This window comes from Camponotus floridanus, unplaced genomic scaffold (genome assembly GCF_003227725.1).
Source record: "Camponotus floridanus strain SB8 unplaced genomic scaffold, Cflo_v7.5 scaffold37, whole genome shotgun sequence".
Classification (NCBI taxonomy): Eukaryota; Metazoa; Arthropoda; class Insecta; order Hymenoptera; family Formicidae; genus Camponotus; species Camponotus floridanus.
The window spans coordinates 816,070-836,683 of NW_020229514.1; the positions used below are offsets into that span (position 1 = coordinate 816,070).

A 20,614-nucleotide genomic window follows, 5' to 3' on the forward strand; every position below is an offset into this window, starting at 1 on the left:
ATCTTAAGGATATAATAAAGTTTGAAAGGACTTTGCAAATCACAATATAAATTTGAGATATTACGTAATTAACATTATATAATTATAATATAAAAATGAAGTATAATGTGATGTTTTCGAGATGCATGTGTTTAAAACGATAATTATTGAATTTAAAGATATAGTTAACTACTGAAACGACGCGAGCACTGTGAAGTATGACATCGAAGTTTGTAGAATCTATGAAATAAAAAATACATACGCATACATATACCACATATTAAAAAGCTGTAAAATGAAATTTGTGACAATTATGCTTTACCATGGTGAAACTTTCCAAAGAAAAAATGTAAATTTTGCCGGCGCTTAAAACGCAGGGTCGAAGACATTTTATCATCACTAACATCAGGAGCTTTTGCGATTTCAAAGATGCTTTGTACCAGGCGCTATTGTATCTGCAATGTTGCAAAAACGCGCGAGCTAAATGCAAACTAATATAGATTCGATATTTTCTATGTAGTTAAAAATCAAATGTCTTACATTCTATCGCGTGTCTGAAGACTGTGATCTATCAACTTTTGTCCCTCAAAACTAAGAAGAAATAAATGAATCAATTGACCAACGACATATAACACATATCTTATCAAGTCCAGTAAGTCGCCATCCTGCCGTGAAATCTTCATAAAAAAATATAATGTTTGAATATTTTCCAGGTTTCGAGTACGATTTTATAATAAATTAATAAATACTTGTAACAAGGTAACGCTCATCCCGATTGTTACCATCAATATTTGCGCAGCAAAGGGCATATTGAAAGTATCTTCTAAAAGTTCCGCATATCTATAAAAAATAAAAAAGAAATGAGAATTTGTCAATTCTGGATATTTTTTTATTTGTAAACGGACACGTTAAATTTCGCCCTTATATATATATATATATACTTTAAAGATTCTCGATGCGTACGCACGATAAATGCAACTTTTTTGCGATACATATCGTTTAGATCAACAATCTCCGTTGGTTCATCATGATTATGGAATAAACGCTCGAAGCGAAATCTGCGCAAGTAATTCGTATAATTTGATTTCATTGATATTTTTCAGATAAATTACACATAAAAAACATTTTGCAGCTTTTACATACGTGCTTGCTCGTATCTTAAATCATTTTCTTACCCAATTACAGCGAACATGCTGCAAATATGCTCGACAAAAGTCACGTACATGCAGTCGTGGGCAATTATGCCGGTCATAAGAATCTGCCAGGCTATGAGAGAATGCCAGAAAATTTGCAAGAAATATTCGCGAATGTCCACGAAATAATGTCCTGGATACGGCGATAGTATGGGACGGGATTGATTGAGGGGCGACACGATATCGAGTACGAATGGTATAAGGGACATTGACATAAACATAAATACCGCCATTGAGCAATATACTACAAGATACAAAATAAGATTTAAGACAGATTTAAAAAAGAAAGGAGTATATATTATTCTTTTAATCAGTTCTCACTTGAATATATCAGAGAGAATCGGCGACTGTTCCGGGCATACGATTTCATTATTTCGTATTCTTCGGGATTTCCGACTTTCTTCCAATCGACGAACAAGTGTCGAGTAAGGTCTTTAATCTGACAAAACATCGATTAATAGCGATTTTTTTCTCAAAATTTGACGAAACAGTCCATGAAAATACAATAAGAAAAAATTAAGATTGAATTTAGTTTTCTTTCTCTTCTTCTATTCTCTTTTTCAAACTGTGGTTTTTAAAATTGATCCTGAAAGAATACTTAACTGTAACACATATCTCATAAAACGTACTGTATTATTGTTTAAATGAAATGTGTACACCTTTAACGCAGCTATAGACGACAGCAGATACGACGAGCATCCCTCAAAAATACAATGCAGGTCTCTGTTGCATGTAAATTGATATGCTATCTGAAAATATTATCTCTAACTTTTGCTAAAAATTCCTTGCATTAATCACATTAGATACATATCAATTTACCTGCGGGATGAAGATAGTAAATATAGTTATTGTCATTAAAGTAACACGAAATAGTCTTGCTCTTGGTTTCAAAAACGGCCACACACCAGTGAGCGATGATATTTTGGAAACAATATTGTAATAATGATTCTGAGTGTCCATAACTTTTAAAAAGACACGTCTTCGGCACCGCGAGATCGACTAATGAAACTTTGTACGATCAGTAGCTTATCCTTGGGGATAAAACACGGAAATACGAAAGACAGCAGGGACATACATCCCCTCATAACAATAATACTATTATACATACATTTTGATTTTCGCAAAACAGTTCCGTTACATGTCGCCTAAGATTAACAGTTGACACATGTATCTTATAGACAGACATAGCATTTGTTCCCTTGACGCTAAATATAATGTAACGAAATTCTTAATTGACGCGTGGGGCTGTCGTTCATGTTCCTCCCGAAGGGACGGGGCTATCGATCGGAGTCAAACAATATCACGAAAATAATACTATTGGTAGAGTTCCTGCGTGCGAATTCTCTGCGAAACTCTCGAGAAAAAGTGCAACGCAAGCATGGTCCGTATTATTGAAATATTATTATTATTATTATTCAGAAGAAGGAAAAGCATGTAACAAGTAAATCGTAATATCGATAATAAAATAATACATTATTACTTTACACATGTGTGTTTTATATACTACATTTTATAGAATATAAATATTTTTCGCTATCCGATATAATTATAATATTATATTCCTACGAAATTTCAATGATATTTTTCGCATATTTTTTATACGTATTAATCATGTGAAAAAGTAAAATTAATTTCTACCTTTCAAGCAAATGAATAGTTATAAAACTTATTATGTTATATATTTTCTTTCTTGGCTTTTTCTCAGAATTTTATTAGTTTTCTCGATATAACAATGTAATTTAATTCCAATATAAAAGATCACGACGAAACATTACCCAATCACAGCAAAAAGGCCACAAAGGTGTTCCATGTAAACAAAGAGCATACAGTCAGTCGCGACTACTGCAGTCAAACTTAATTCTGCGCTAATTATCATATGGCAAAAAATATAGTAGAAATATTGCTCCTCGTTAACAAAGTAATATGCCGGATATGCTAATACTATCGGACGGGAAGTATTTAAAAGAAATATAATGTCCAAGATGCGTGGTATAAGAACGATTGATGCAAATAATATAATACCTATATAAGCATAACCTGCAATATAAACGTAAACTGCAATAAAAATAAAATTAGCACATCAAAAATGGATTAAAAAACATTTTTTATATCTTTCTATATAATATCACTTTTTGAAAATTTTGTTAAAACATTTCATATCTCTCTTTTTTATTCTTCTATTTTCCCGACCGTCTGGCATAATAATCAAGTGAATTTTCGTGACTGATAGATATAATAAATATGTGTCTCGCATAAATATAACACAGGGCAGAATCAATAATGTTACATTGATCGTAACAAGCTGACGCTTTGAGAAATGTTTTTCAATTTAAATACGAGCATATTGAACATGCCAATGTTACGGTAGAAGATATAACTAGTAGTTGTAAACGCACCAAACAGTCGAGTAATACTCTACTGACCCTGTGCACTAATTCATAATTCTTTGTTAAATATATACGAAAGTATGTTACAAAATAAAATTCCGGGAATGACTTTCACATACAGTTACTTCACTTTTGATTATGTAATTCTGACTTTTCTACATAATTTTTTACACATATAAATTTGACAAGACGTCGATTTATACAATAAAGGCAATTAATAACTTGTTAATTTAATTAATCTCTAGTATTTTGCAACTTACATAAAAGTATGTAAAATAAAAATATTACATGTACGATATAAATGATATTTATTTAAATGGCTTTAGACGATTTATAATCCTTAACGAAATTCAAGACAAAATATTTTCATGCTGTTTAATAGAAAAAACACATTTTAAAAATTAAAATACAAGCACATACAATATATATATATATATATATATATATATATATATATATCAGGATGTACACGTATATTAGATTACACATACATTAGATCATACGTAGATTAGACACATGCTATACATAAAATTATAAATACACATTTCTTGAATTCTGTCAGCGATTTATGGATCATCTAAAGTATATGTATTATATTTTATTACTTATATAATTAAAAATTATAATTATATAAAATGTTTAATTATACTTATAATTATGTAGAATAAGAAGTTATCTGTGCAAATCTTACAATCTGTGAGCAAATTGTGTTGCAATGTGTATGTAAATTAATTACAAGGGCGGAGAAGAAGCCAGAAAAATCAAATATTTTTCATGTTAAACGTACTACTATGATCGTCGACTGTCGATTTATTCGCTGAAGGACGATAGAACCGTAAAATACGACATCGAAGTTTGCAGAACCTAAATAAGGATAAGTTAAAAATTTTTATATATTTCTTTGCCGACCTTTAATATCATAACAGCTATCATAATGATCGCTTTACCATCGTGAAACTTTCTAAGGAGAATATATATATCTTGCCTGCGGTCAAAGTACTAGCTACAATGCTTTTTCTCATCACCATCAAGAGCAATCTTTGCGCTTTCACGGGTATTTCATACCATGAACTATGAAATCTATAAAATTAATATTGTACATAATTTAATATGAATATAATAATCTAATAGTGTGTGAAATTGATCATTTCAATATAAAAGTGATTAAATTCAAATATTTTAATACGAAAAATAAATATCAACCAAAAAAAAAAAAATATATATATATATATAATTTATTTTAATTCAATTATTATCTTACATTTTGTCGCAAGTTTCGAGACTATGATTTATCAATTTTTGCCCTTGAAAGCTTAAGCAAAATAAATGAAACATTTGAGCAACAATAAAAACCATATATCTCATTGCCTCTGCTAAATTGTACAACTGCATCGTAAACTTGAATACGAACAGATAATATTTTAAGTCTGTATTATATTTTTCAGAGTTTTCATAATTCAAATTGTAAATAACTCACTTGTACTAAAGTAATACTCATACCGACTGTAACTATCAGAATTTGTATAGCAAATGATACTGTAAAAGTACTTTCAAGAAGTACTGCGAACCTATAGTAAGTAGAGATGATAAGACTATGATGATTAAATATTGTTCGTTAAAAGATAACAATCTACCATGAATACTACCATGAATCTATCATGAATATAAAAATTGTTCATTATTTGGTTTAAGATTAATGCAAATATTTTACAATATGTTATTGCATACTTACTGTAAAAACTACTTACTGTAAGGCTTTTCGATGAGCGTGAATCGAAAACACAATGTTTTTGTAACATATGTCGTGCGAATAATTAATTATGTTCTTTTTCGCACTATCATGATTGTACGACATATGTTCGAATCGAAATCTGCAAATATGCGTGTAACTTACATATTTGTATTTTTTTAAATTAATTTCTGTTTTTGAAACGAACGTACAATAGTTATAAAATTTATTATGTTATTTATTCTTTTTTTTCGAGAATTTATTAGTTTTCTCGATATAATAATAGCTTGACTCCAATATAAAAGAATACGGCAAAACATTACCCAATCACGGCAAATAGGCCACAAACATGTTCGATGTAAGCAAAGAGCATACAGTCGTGCGCAATTAATCCAGTCAGACCTAATCCCGCAGTAACAAACATATGGCAAAAAATATAGTAGAAATATTTCTCCTCGTTAACAAAGTAATACGCTGGATATGCTAATACTATCGGACGAGAAGTATTCAAAGGAGATACAATGTCCAAGATGCGTGGTATGAGAGCAGTTGTTGCAAATGAGAGGGTAGCTATATATACATAAGCTATAATAAGAACAAAATTCGTCAAAATTATATTCTAAAACATATTTCTTACACATCTCTATAATACTTATAATACTTATTGCTTTATGAAAAATTCTTTTATTGTAATATTTTATATTTTATCTTTTTTCTATGTCGCTAGTTATTCACTACATAATAATCGAATAAAATAATCGGCAATACTTGATTTTTTTCGTAATAAAATAAATTTTTAATTTTTAAACATACTTCAATTTGTAGAGATTAATTATAAACTCTTCAGTAAAAATAAATATTTTATTTGTTCATGGAATATCAAAATTAAGCTAATAAGATATACAATAAGATATACAATACTTTATGAATCGAAATATGTTAAAAGTATATTTATAATATCAACAATCTAAAAATGCTGAAAAATTATAAAAGTTATGAAAAGAATATTCGGAAAACGTTTTACGGAAAATTATGGAGAACAAAAAAATATAATAAAGAAAGTAGATTAAACTGCCATTGTTTACGAATTTAAACTCGACTAAGTCTATTAAGAAAATAGAATTTTAAAAAATTATTCAAATTTAAATCTAAGCCTTGAATTTAAAAATATAATAGATCCATAGATCCATATTATGATAATGAAGGAAGCAACGTTATTTAATATATATTGCAAATTTATAAAGATAATTATAGACACCAACAAATTGTTTTTCTATAAGGATCTTCAGGCATAATATTATTAATTTTTAATATCTGTAATATTTTTTTTATCTGTAATATTAATTTGGATCTGTAATATTTTTGACTATAATATATATATATATATATATATATATATATATATATATATATGTTTGAATAGAAATAAAAAAAGATTACTTACAAGCGTATGTCAACGTGTACCACCTGCCACTCTCAGCATATCTTTTCATAATCTTACGTTCATCTTGATTCTCAAACATATCCATGTCTATGAACAAGCGATCTGTAAGAACTTTAATCTGCAAGTATTACCGATATATTTAAAATCTCGGATACAGTATCGTCAATCGCCACAATAACAATATCTTAAGCTGAAATTTTGTAGGAAAATTTTTTTATTTACAATAATTAAAAGTTAGAGACAATTTCATCAATATATGCATAAATATAATTCATATTTTACCTTTTGTTTGTTAAAATAAAATGTAAATATTTTCACTAATAGCATTATTCCTAACATGTGTGGAGGTAAAGTTTGATAGATACATTGTGCGTCTTCGCATATAAAAAATTGTGCCACCTAAAAAGTAAAATTATTCAGGAGAAAAAGAGTGAGAAATTTGGAAAATGTATGATATCTATCTTGAAAATCTGATAAATACAATTCGTTTTATGGTTTCAATGAAACTTAAATCCACAAAAAGTTTCTTAAAAATGACAGTTAATGTTACCTGTGTAATTAACAAATTGGTTACAATTATGAGTATCAAAATCAAAAAAGCCCATTTCTCTTTTGGCTTCTGATATGGCCATTGACCGATAAGCGACAATAACCTTTTATTGATATTGTAGTAATATTCCATATTAGATTCCATACTTCGAAATACAGTTTCTGTTCGATGAACAAATGTCATTTGAATCCCAGAGAAACCTCTCATTTTCAAAATTCTTCCCGTAGCAGGAAATAAATTAATATTTACGTACCTCTATCTCTTTCCTCTTCTCTTTCCCTCTCTTCCCCGGAACGTCTGGCATAGCAATTATGCGAGTTTCCGTGACTGCTATAATAAACGTGTCTCGCATAAGCCTGAATTGACAACGTTACATTGATCGTGACGAACTGACAGTTTGAGAAATGTTTCTTAGTTTGAGTACGAATATATTGAACATACTGAATGATATGTGTTTGGGGGAAGACATAACAAACAGTCATAATCGCACTGAACAGTCAAGTGATACTATACTAACCCTGTGTGAAAATTCATAATACTTTTTTACGAAGATACAGTGTGTTTAAAATAAAATTCCAGGATTTTTGGATACAGTTATTTCATTTTCGATTATATAATTCGGATTTCTTCAATAGCTTCTCATATTTTAACAATATGAAAATAAAAAAATTAACGCATATAATATTAATAATATTTATTAAATTAACTTTAGAATATATATATAATTCTTGACAAAATTTAGGCAAACTATTTTCATATCATAAAATATAATAATAGAAGGAATATAAAAAAACAAACGGAAAAAAACGGGAGAATTAAATTAATATATATAAATTATGTATCAGAATATATTAAGGCACACACATACATACACACAGTGGCATATAAAATTATATTAAAATTAAAATTTAAAATATATGTATAGATATATATTTTGTATTAGTAATTTGTGCATCGTCTAAACTATTTATATTTTATATATAATAAAATATTTATTATAATATATATTAATTATAATATATATAACGCTTCTCTCCCTCCCATTTTTTCTTTTTTTTCTACTACGCTCGACATTGCAGATTCCATGATTGACGTATATACACATTGACGTATATATGCATTGAAGTAATTAAAAAATATGATAATCTTCATCATATGAAATAACTTGATGATGTTACTTATTGTGTATGTTTCAATTTTCGGCAGAAATGCAACAATATGATTTTTTATTAACATTCACTTATTCTCTTTTTACACTTACTTAGTGAACATGTAACTGCTTTGCATATATAATTGCTTTCTTTTTGCTTTACTCACTCTGTAAATTTAGGATAAATGAGGATCTATGATTGCTTTACTCACTCTGTAAATTTAGGATAAATAAGGATCTATGATTTCTTTATTAATTTTTAATATTAATTTATAAATTATCTTACACCTTGTTTCAAATTTTAAGACTATGATTTGTCAATTTTCGTACTTGAAAGCGAAATAAGTGGGACAATTGATCGCCAATGAAAATTACGTATTTTAGTGCTTCCGCTAAATCGTACAATATGTTTAAATCGAAATTTACAAATATTCGTGTAATTTATATATTTAAAACGTAAACTTTTTGAATTAATTTCTGTTTTTCAAGCAAATGTACAATAGCTTTAAAATTATTATTACGTTATTTATTTTTTTTCTATATCGATGCATTCCATATCAAAATCATTACCAAATCTTGCTGCCAATCTTTTCACTATTATTTTTTTCTATTTCGTCTAAAATAAGATATCAGTAAAGACAAATAACAATGTATTTATTGGTTATATATTAATTAATATAATATTAATTAAAAACATCAAAACAAATAAATAAACATACATTAAAATGTCTCCTTCTTTTTAAATTCGTTTATACAACAACTTATATTTATGTCAAAACATGTAATGCAGCTAATAATAGTAATAAACAAAAAATAATAAATAGTATTATATGCAGTCTAAAAGAAAAATGTATAGTAATATGTATATTGTATCCAATAAATACATGTAAATATATCAATAATAAAATAAAACTTTATTAGGATATTCCAGTTTAAATGATATAAAAAATAAATATATTTTATTTTCAATATTATTCATAATACTATATTCCCTTGTAGAATTTCTCAGCGTTATTTCATTGTGTATATTATAATTATTCGAATCGAGTCATTCATTGAAGGATGCTAACATCATAAAATACGACATCGCGCTTTGCAGAACCTAAATTAAAATAATTAGCATTTTTATATTTCTCTGATCATATATGTTATACAAATATATCATGTTATATATGTATAGTATTTTTATATGCCTGTTTTCAAATTCTAATATCTATCACAATATTTGCTTTACCGTGGTGAAATTTTGTAAAGAAAATATATATATTTTGCAGGCAGTCACAGTACTAGCTTCGATGCTTTTTCTCATCACGAGTAGCAATAATTTTTGTTCCTTCACTGGCATTTCGTACCATACACCATTATAGCTATAAAATTAATATACAAAAATAAAATAACTGTAAAATTTATACACAAATGAAATGTGAATGTAATAACAATGGTAGTCACAAGAAGTGATTAAATTTATGAAAGATTTTTAAATAAAAAATAATAAATTTTCTACATTGATCAAATACAATTCTAATATTAACTTACATTTTGTTATGAGTTTCCAAACTATGATTTATCAATTTCTGCCCTTGGAAGCTAAAGCAAAACAGGTGGAATAATTGAGCAATAATGTAAAGGCAGTATCTCATCGCTTCCGCCATATCATGCAAATGTATCGAGAACTTAAGTAAAATCACATATTTTAGATTTGTATTATATTTTTTGGAGTCTAATATATTAATATATTTAATATCAAGTAACTTACTTGAAGTAAACTAATACTAATACTAACTGTATTTACTGCAAGTTGTATAGCAAATGATTTCGAAAAGACATTTTCAATGAGTATCGCAAACCTATATTAAGAGAAAGACAAATAAATAAAATTTATAAATTCATCGTGATCATTAAGAAATGTTCATTAAATGACTTCAAAAAAACTCATCATAATATGGTTACGAACTCACTGCAGAGCTTTTCGATGAGCATGAATTGAAAATACGATACGTTTGTGATATATGTCATCCGGACAATCAATCAGACTTTTTTTATCACGTTTACATATCAAATATTTAAACCTAAATCTACAAATATCCAGGGTAAATAAATCATTGTAAAATTTATAATTTTTGACTGTTATGTGAATGTAGAAAGACTGATATTATAATTATATAAATTTAATTATTTTTTAAGTATAAGTTATCTTATTACCCAATCGCTGCGAAAAGTCCACATACGTGTTGAATGTAAATAAAAAACATAGAATCATGCGCAATTAATACAGCTAACCATACCATAAGGATAATTAGCATATCACAATAAATGTAATAGTAATATTTCTTCTCGTCAACAAAATAGTACGCTGGCCATAATAACATTATTGGACGTGAAGTATTTAAGGGAAACACTATGTCCATGATACGTGGCATGAGAGAAGTTATTGCATATGAAATAGCAGTTACATACATGTACACTACACAAAAATCAATTTTATAAAAAACTGACTTCTGCTATATATTTCGTAGATGTTTATATTTATAAAAATATTTAATATGGATATGTGTATTTTTATTATAATTAAAGTCGGATGAAAATAATTCAAATTATTTTTTAAAATAATTTCTTAATTAAAAACAGGAAAGTTACTTGCAGGAATATATCAATGTGTATCGCCTGCCGTTCTCGGCATATTTTCTCAAAATTTCACGTTCTTTCCGAGTTTCGAGCATATTCCAGTCTGCGAATAAGTGATCAGTAAGAGCTTTAATCTAGAAATGTTAACGATATAATATAATATTTCTTTTTCGATTCAAATAATATTTTTGATAATTATAAGAAAACATATAAGCAAAAAAAAAATCCAATTAAAATTTTTAAGTTGTACTTGTAACTTAAAATTAAAATTAAATACAATAATGTATTAATGTACAGCATTTGTTGCGACTAGTAAATAACCGAATAAAATTTTTTTGTGTGAGTTTATTCTCAATCCTTGTCTTTTCAAAAATCTATTTTTAGAAAAATATCTATTTTTACATTAAAAGAAAGTTATTATGATAGATATTTCAATAATCTAAGCAATCTTAGCAACATTTAAAGCTTTAAAACAGTGCTCGCCGATGGATGTCAAACACACAACAAATTAATAGAAAAATCTGTGCATGATTTAACAGCTGCACCATATGTATAATAATATTGATAAAACGTACTTTTTCACTTTTTAATCGATATGTAAGCACTTTCACTATAATATTGATCATCAAAAAAAAAAAGGGCAGAATTTGAAGAATACAGTCCATGTTATCGCGATGTATGAACATGTATGCCATCTAAAAAATGTATTTATCATGAAGAGATTTAAAAATCATGCATAAAATTATTTATAAACACAAAATATCCTAGAAACCTTTGAACAATTTAACATTTTCAATATAACACAGAATCTTATAAAAATATTAAATATTCAAAAATTTCCCTTTCCAATTAATATTACCTGTGTAACGAAAGAATTGGATAAAAATATAAGTGCGAAAACTAAGAAGAATAGTTTTGCTTTTGGTTTCTGATAAGGCCACTGACCGATTATTGACAAAAATGTTTTATTGATATCATAATAATAATTGTTGTTATATTTCATACTTCTCGAGAAATGGTTTCTATTCGCTACAACCACACTTAATTATCTGATAGATACCTTCCCTTAGAAAGCCTTTTACACGCTCGCGTGTCGCAGAGAGAATAAATTAATATTTCATACGACGCCTCCGCTCTTTCTTCCTTCCCTATTACGTTCGACATTGCAATCAAACGATGCACGAGTTTCCATGACTGACATACACTTAATAAGTATATGTCTTGTGTAAATATAATGTAAGGACAAATAAATACTTTTGAAAAGCTTATTCTTTTGAAAATGTCCGTCGGTTCTAATGCAAGTATATTTAATATATGACTAAAAACATTGACACAGTCTTGTTCGAACAGTCTGGTGATATTATCTATTTTGCGTATGCGGTTTATTCTTCAACAATTGAAATATTCTTATAATATTTGAATAATAAAGATTGTATATATGATTGTTTTAGTTTTGATCATAAATATCTAGCTGTACAATGTAGCTTAATTTCTGCAGTAAAACTCTGATTTCTTTTTAAAAATTAGAAGATTATTCATTGCTTAATTAATTAATTTCTTATTGATTGAATAGATATGTAGAGATATATCAATAACAAAATAAAATTTTATTGCTTTAGGAATGCCATATTTAAACAATATAAAATATAAATATATTAATGGTTTTATAATATAATTTATAAATATACTATATTCCTGCAGGATTTTCCAACGTTACTACGCTATGCTATATCACCATCAAATCATTCACTGAAGGATGCTAGCACCGTAAAGTATGACATCGCGGTTTGTAGAACCTTAAGAAAGTTAAAAAATTTTTTAATTTGTTTCATTATACTATATGTTATGCATATTATTTATACGCTTATTTTTATGAGGTATTATATTCTTATGATTATTGCAATACTATTGCATCTTACAATTGCATTACCATTGTGAAATTTTGCAAAGAAAATACGTATATTTTGCAGGCAGTCAAAGTACTGGCTTCAATGCTTTTTCTCATCGTAATCAAAAGCAATTTTTGTCCCTTTAAGGGTATCTCGTACCATGCGCTATTATATCTATAAAATTTAACATTTAACTATTTAAAGAATATGCAATAAATATTATAATATACAATACTAATAATAAAAAGAGCCATTATAAATATTTGATACAAAAAGAAAATTGTCTATATGGACCAAAGTTGATTTAGACAAATTCTGATATCTATTATCTTACATTTTATCACAAATTTCGAGACTATGATCTATCAATTTTTGTCCTTGAAAGCTGAAGCAGAATAAGTGGAATAATTGAGCAAGTATATAGACGAAGTATCTCATTGCTTCCATTAAATCATTCAGCTGCATCGAGAACTTGAGTAGAATTATATGTTTTAAACTTACATTATATTTCTTTAATCTCTCATATATTGATTTAATTGTAAATAACTTACTTGAAGTAAACTAACGCTAATAGACATTGTAGATATCATGAGTTGAATGGCGAATGGTACGGAAAAAGCATTTTCAATGAGTTTCGCAAACCTATAGTAAGAATATAATCACGTTAAATAAAACTTATAAACGTGATTATTTAAAGTTGTTTATAACAGTTTATAATAGTTTATAATAGTTTAAAAATTCCTAATGAAAATATGATATTGTTGCAAACTTACTGCAAGGCTTCTCGATGAGCATGAATCGAAAATGTAACATTTTTATGATATAAATTATCCGAGCAATCAATCAGATTACTCCTCGTAATATCTTGTTTATCTAATGCATGTTTAAATCTAAATCTGCAAATATTCAAGTATATTTAAGTATACAATATATTTAAGTATAATATTTAACAGTACAATATTTAAGTATACAATATATTATTATAATTTTTGAAAAATTCATTGAATTTGTCTTGTAATTGAATAAATGAAAAAAAAAATATTTTATTCATCTTTCGAGAATAAGATGTATGATCGTATACCTCAGTCCTGTCAATTACTTGCAACTTTTGGCCGGATTTCTTAGCTCACACCTATCGCTCTCCCCTTATCGCGCGCGTCTCAGCAACCGCGCTAAATATATTATAATATATTATATTTTATATAATTTTATTATTTATATAATTTATTTATGTAATTTTTTATATATTATTTTTTATATAATTTTATTATTATTATTTATATAATTTTTTATACAATTTTATTATTATTATTATTTATATAATTTATTTATATAACATTTTATGTATTATTTTTTTATATAATTTTTTGTTATTAGATTGCCACCTTACATTTGTGATGCGCACGAGTCTGAGGTTACCGCTGCGCTCCTTAGTTCGACGACGCGGTTGCTAAGGCGCGCGCAGTAAGGGGAGAGTGGTAGGCGTTAGCTAAGAAATCCGGCCGAAAGTTGCAAATAATTGACAGTAGTGGTATATGTTAATCATATGATGTGTATCGTTTGCAAAGTATATAAATAATCATTACCCGACCACTGCAAAAAGGCCGCAAACATGTTCGATGTAAATAAAAAACATGCAGTCGTGCGCAATTAATCCAGTCACACATACCAAGGCAGTAATTAACATATGAAAAGAAATATAATAGAAATACTGCTCTTCGTTAACGAAATAGTGCGCTGGATATGCTAATATTATTGGACGTGAAGTATTTAAAGGAAACACGATGTCCATGATACGTGGCACGAGAGAGGTTGTTATAAATGATACGGTAGATACATAACAATACGCTGCAACAAGGAGGAATTTCGTCAAGAACAATTTATTGTTTCGAACTATTTCATTTAAATTTAAATAAATATTTATGCATTTTTATTATAATTAATATCAGATGCTCACGCTCATATTTGTTTAAGAAAAATATTTCAATTAAAAATGTAGAGTTATTTACAGGCATATATCAATGAGTACCACCTGCCATTATCGGCATATTTTTTCATGATCTCACGTTCTTCTTGAGTCTTAAGAGTATCCCAGTCTACGAATAAGTGATCAGTGAGATCTTTAATCTACAAACGTCACCGATATATTTGATATCTTAGGAATATAATATTCTTAACAGTTATAAAACTACATATATAAACAAAAATCAACAATTTTGCAATTAGCTTATTTAGCTTTGAGCTATATTTTGTATATATATAGAGCTAAGTTATAATAAAGTATTAATAGAACGTACTTTCTGGCTGTTAAATCGATATGCGAGCACTTTCACTAAAGAATTCCATACTAATAAATGGGGAGGTAAAGTTTGAAAAATACACTGTGTGTCTTTGCATACAAAAATTTGTGCTATCTGGAAAACATATTTGCATACATTGAAAAAGCATATAAGTAATAAAAACATACAAGATACTCCAGAAATAACAATCACATCTATATATAAAGAAAAATCTCATCGAAATTAAATGCCAGAAAATATTTCTTGTCGATAATGTTACCTGTGTAAAAAGGCAATTAGCCAAAACTATGACTACCAAAGCCATAAAGGATAATCTCGTTTTCGGTTTTTGATAAGGCCATTGGCCGACCATCCACAAGAATCTTTTACTAATGTCGTAATAATAATTTCTATTGTGTTCCATACTTTTCAACGAAATAATTTGCATTAGCCACAACAACATCGCTAGAATATCTGATATAAACCCTCCTTCGCGAAGTCTTTCCCCTCGCGGAAAATAAATTAATATTTCATATAACGCTTTCACTTTTCCTTCCTTCCTCACTACGTGCGACATAGCAATCAAATAAGTTTTCATGACTGACATATGCCTATATCATAAGTATACGTTTCGTATAAATATAACGCAGACGAAAATAAATAGTATTTGACAAACTGACCCTTCTGAAAATGTTCGTCGGTTTGAATGCAAGTATATTGAATATACGATTTTAAAAAATGTGATAATCATATCGAATAACTTCACCCGGTGATGTTTTTTATTACGTGTACACGGTTTCAGCAATAGAAAAGAATACAGTTTTTTAATTAAAGTTCAACTAATAAAGTTTGTATATGCATAGCTATCTTTTTTATCATAAAATTCCAAATGTATAATATCGCTTCACTGTCACATATAAAATTTTGATTTCTTCATTCATTTTCGACGGTATAATTCGAATACATTGATTCATTTTTTATTATTATTAAAATTATAAGTAAAATATTATATCTCTGGTAGAAAATATATATAGAGTTTAAATAACTCTTATATTATTTATGTTATTGAATGCTACACTCATAAAAATATTTATAATTAGGCAAATAATATGCGCATGAAATTAGTCGAGTGCGAGTTTTATAACGCACATGTAACAATTGAAATATATGCTACAATGAACATAAGTGTAAAATATTCATAAAAGAAATTGGATATAATAGGTAAGTGTTGTATCGAAAGTGTTCATCATTTGACAAATTATAGAATATATATGATCTATTTTTCTAACTAATCCGCGAGAAATTATGTGTAACATTATTTATCTATCTACATGTTATTTTCATATATCGATAATGAACGATATCGTATCGATTGTATATGGAAAATAATTTCATACAGAAATTTGATCACAATCTCGAACGTTGTTAAGCAATCTTTTATAACCATTTTCTTCTTCTTTTGTTTTATAATTTTTCTTCCATTCTTTTCTTTTTTCTTCTTATTCCTGAGATAAGATTCTTATTACTAAAGCAAATATTACTATCGTACTTATTATTAATGTCTTAATATATATATATATATATATATATATATATATATATATATCTAAAACAGAAAGAGTATAAAATATACATTTTCATGATAAAAGTCTTTTTTGTTAACTTATTTACATTAGTGTCGAAAGATGAAATCTATAGCTAATAGTAGTAATAAATACAAAATTAGTATCACGCAATTTAAAAAAATTATAATAATAACTGCACTGTATCCGGTAGATATGAAAAAATACCGATAATAAAATAAAATTTTACAGCATTTAGAATGTATATTTTCAACGATGTAAAAGTAAGGTTCTCATAAACTGTTTCAAAAATTTTTAATTTTTTAAATATATTGTACGTATATTTGTTATTTGCACCTCGACGATTATTTTATTTATACAATATAAATATAACAGTTTCGATATAATCTATAATATTGTATTCTTGTAAAATTTTTTCAGCTTTATTATACTGTATGCTATAATCACTGTCAAGTTATTCACTGAAAGACGCTAACACCGTAAAATATGACATTGCGGTCTGCAAAACCTAAATTAAAATGTTACAATTTTTTTACATTTGTGTGATTATACTATCTGTTACATATTACTGAATATTTATGTATGTGCCTATCTTTATAATATTGTAATATCTCTCTCATCATGATAAATGCTTTACCGTTGTGAAACTTTGCAAAGAATATACATATATCTTGCAAGCAGTCACAGTACTGGCTTTGGTGCTTTTTCTCATCGTGATCAAAAGAAGTTTTTGTCCTTTCACGGGTATCTCATACCACGCACTATTATATCTACGAAATTAACATTTAATATTTAATACAAAGTATATGCAATAAATGTTATAATATGTAATAATAATTATAAAAGGTGATTGTAATAAATTTCTTTCAAATATTATATATAGAAAATAGATTTTTTCTATATCTCTTAACCGGAACTAATTTATTTTCCGACTTCTTACTTTGATATCTTACATTTTGTAACAAATTTGAAGGCTATGATCTATCAATTTTTGTCCTTGAAAGCTGAAGCAGAATAAGTGAAATAATTGTGCAAAAATGTAAACGAAGTACTTTGTTGTGTCCATTAAATTATGCAACTGTGCAATCTTGAATAAAATCATAAATTTTAGATTTATATTTTTCAGAATTTTCATATATGTATGTAATATATTATTCTTTATAATTTACTTGCAATAAGGTAACGCTAAGACCAATCGTAGCTATCATGAGTTGCATAGCGAATGATATCGAAAAGACTTTTTCAACAAGTTCTGCAAACCTTAGTAAGAATATAAGAATAATGATAATTGAGCAAAATTCATAACATGTATCGTGATTATTAAAAAATGTTCATGTTTTCAAAATTGATAAGAAAAAAAAAAATATTATTACGCGAACTTACTGCAGAGCTCGTCGATAGGAATGAACTGAAAATGCAATATTTTTGTTATATACTTCATCCGGGTAATTAATAAGTTTTCTTTTCGTGATATTACGTTTATATAATATATGTTCAAATCTAAATCTGCAATTATCCAGACACATTTCGTTATAAATATTAGAGAATGCATAATTCTTGATTACTAAACGAATGTTGGAAAAGAAAATTATTATAGCATTTTACTTATTTTTTGATAAGTTATAATCATTACCCAACCACTGTAAAAAGACCGCAAACGTGTTCTATGTAAGTAAAGAACATGCAATCGTGTGCAATTAATCCAGTCACACATATCAAGGCAGTAATTAACATATGAAAAGAAATATAATAGAAATACTGCTCTTCGTTAACGAAATAATGCGCTGGATATGCTAACATTATTGGACGTGAAGTATTTAAAGGAAACACGATGTCCATGATACGTGGCACAAGAGACATTGTTATAAATGATACGGTAGATACATAACAATACGCTGCAACAAGGAGGAATTTCAATAAGAACAATTTATTGTTTCGAACTATTTCATTTAAATTTATATAAATATTTATGCATTCTTATTATAATTAATATCAGATGCTCACGCTCATATTTTTTTAGGAAAAATATTTCAATTAAAAATATAGAGTTATTTACAGGCATATATCAATGAGTACCACCTGCCATTATCGGCATATTTTTTCATAATCTCACGTTCTTCTTGAGTCTTAAGAATATTCCAGTCTACGAATAAGTGATCAGTGAGATCTTTAATCTACAAACGGCACTGATATATTTGATATCTTAGGAATATAATATTCTTAACAGTTATAAAGCTACATATATAAACAAAAATCAACAATTTTGCAATTAGCTTATTCAGCTTTGAGTTATATTTTGTATATATATAGAGCTAAATTATAATAAAATATTAATAGAACGTACTTTCTGGCTGTTAAATCGATATGCGAGCACTTTCACTAAAGAATTCCATACTAATAAATGGGGAGGTAAAGTTTGAAAAATACACTGTGTGTCTTCGCATACAAAAATTTGTGCTATCTGGAAAACGTATTTGCATACATTGAAAAAGCATATAAGTAATAAAAACATACAAGATACTCCAGAAATAACAATCACATCTATATATAAAGAAAAATCTCATCGAAACTAAATGCCAGAAAATATTTCTTGTCGATAATGTTACCTGTGTAAAAAGGCAATTAGCCAAAACTATAACTACCAAAGCCAAAAAGGATAATCTCGTTTTCGGTTTTTGATAAGGCCATTGGCCGACCATCCACAAGAATCTTTTACTAATGTCGTAATAATAATTTCTATTGTGTTCCATACTTTTCAACGAAATAATTTGCATTAGCCACAACAACATCCCTACAATATCTGATATAAACCCTCCTTCGCAAAGTCTTTCCCTTCGCGGAAAATAAATTAATATTTCATAACGCTTTCACTTTTCCTTCCTTCCTCACTACGTGCGACATAGCAATCAAATAAGTTTTCATGACTGACATATGCCTATATCATAAGTATACGTTTCGTATAAATATAACGCAGACGAAAATAAATAGTATTTGACAAGCTGACCCTTCTGAAAATGTTCGTCGGTTTGAATGCAAATATATTGAATATACGATTTTAAAAAATGTGATAATCATATTGAATAACCCGGCAAAATTTTTTATTACGTGTACACGGTTTCAGTAATAGAAAAGAATACAGTTTTTTAAATTAAAGTTCAACTAATAAAGTTTGTATATGCATAGCTATTTTTTTTATCATAAAATTCCAAATGTATAATATCGCTTCACTGTTACATATAAAATTTTGATTTCTTCATTCATTTTCGACGGTATAATTCGAATACATTGATTAAATTTTTATTATTATTAAAATTATAAGTAAAATATTATATCTTTGGTAGAAAATATATATAGAGTTTAAATAACTCTTATATTGTTTATGTTATTGAATGCTACACTCATAAAAATATTTATAATTAGGCATATAATATGCGCATGAAATTAGTCGAGTGCGAGTTTTATAACGCACATGTAACAATTGAAATATATGCTACAATGAACATAAGTGTAAAATATTCATAAAAGAAATTGGATATAATAGGTAAGAGCTGTATCGAAAGTGTTCATCATTTGACAAATTATAGAATATATATGATCTATTTTTCTAACTAATCTGCGAGAAATTATGTGTAATATTATTTATCTATCTACATGTTATTTTCATATATCGATAATGATCGATATCGTATCGATTGCATATGGAAAATAATTTTATACAGAAATTTGATCACAATCTCGAACGTTGTTAAGCAATCTTTTATAACCATTTTTTTCTTCTTTTCTTTTATAATTTTTCTTCCATTCTT

At 27.4% G+C, this 20,614-nt stretch overlaps 3 protein-coding genes across 3 annotated transcripts; all 3 read right to left on the bottom strand.

Annotated features, from left to right (window-relative positions):
* Positions 1-168: 168 nt before the first annotated feature.
* Positions 169-16,029, bottom strand: LOC105255141. The gene is made up of 28 exons (XM_025411085.1): positions 15,506-16,029; positions 15,244-15,360; positions 14,956-15,073; positions 14,533-14,794; positions 13,720-13,842; positions 13,498-13,588; positions 13,281-13,417; positions 12,988-13,120; positions 12,808-12,853; positions 7,283-7,482; positions 7,015-7,131; positions 6,733-6,850; positions 5,612-5,873; positions 5,308-5,430; positions 5,037-5,127; positions 4,821-4,957; positions 4,545-4,639; positions 4,337-4,423; positions 2,281-2,399; positions 1,992-2,171; positions 1,802-1,921; positions 1,494-1,611; positions 1,155-1,416; positions 921-1,037; positions 729-819; positions 520-656; positions 302-434; positions 169-219 (listed from the first exon to the last, which is right to left on the bottom strand). The coding sequence occupies exons 1-28, from the start codon at positions 15,830-15,832 to the stop codon at positions 169-171; spliced, it is 3,912 nt and encodes a 1,303-aa protein (XP_025266870.1). The 5' UTR covers positions 15,833-16,029.
* On the bottom strand, positions 9,430-10,119 carry LOC112638806 (odorant receptor 4). The gene is made up of 3 exons (XM_025411109.1): positions 9,969-10,119; positions 9,667-9,799; positions 9,430-9,534 (listed from the first exon to the last, which is right to left on the bottom strand). The coding sequence occupies exons 1-3, from the start codon at positions 10,082-10,084 to the stop codon at positions 9,481-9,483; spliced, it is 303 nt and encodes a 100-aa protein (XP_025266894.1). The 5' UTR covers positions 10,085-10,119; the 3' UTR covers positions 9,430-9,480.
* A 1,181-nt stretch (positions 16,030-17,210) lies between the features above and the next one.
* On the bottom strand, positions 17,211-19,839 carry LOC112638802 (odorant receptor 13a-like). Its single transcript, XM_025411103.1, has 9 exons — positions 19,415-19,839; positions 19,153-19,269; positions 18,865-18,982; positions 18,442-18,703; positions 18,192-18,314; positions 17,978-18,068; positions 17,762-17,895; positions 17,446-17,578; positions 17,211-17,316 (listed from the first exon to the last, which is right to left on the bottom strand). Exons 1-9 carry the CDS (start codon positions 19,595-19,597, stop codon positions 17,263-17,265), a joined length of 1,215 nt encoding a protein of 404 aa, XP_025266888.1. The 5' UTR covers positions 19,598-19,839; the 3' UTR covers positions 17,211-17,262.
* Between the last annotated feature and the right edge of the window lie 775 nt (positions 19,840-20,614).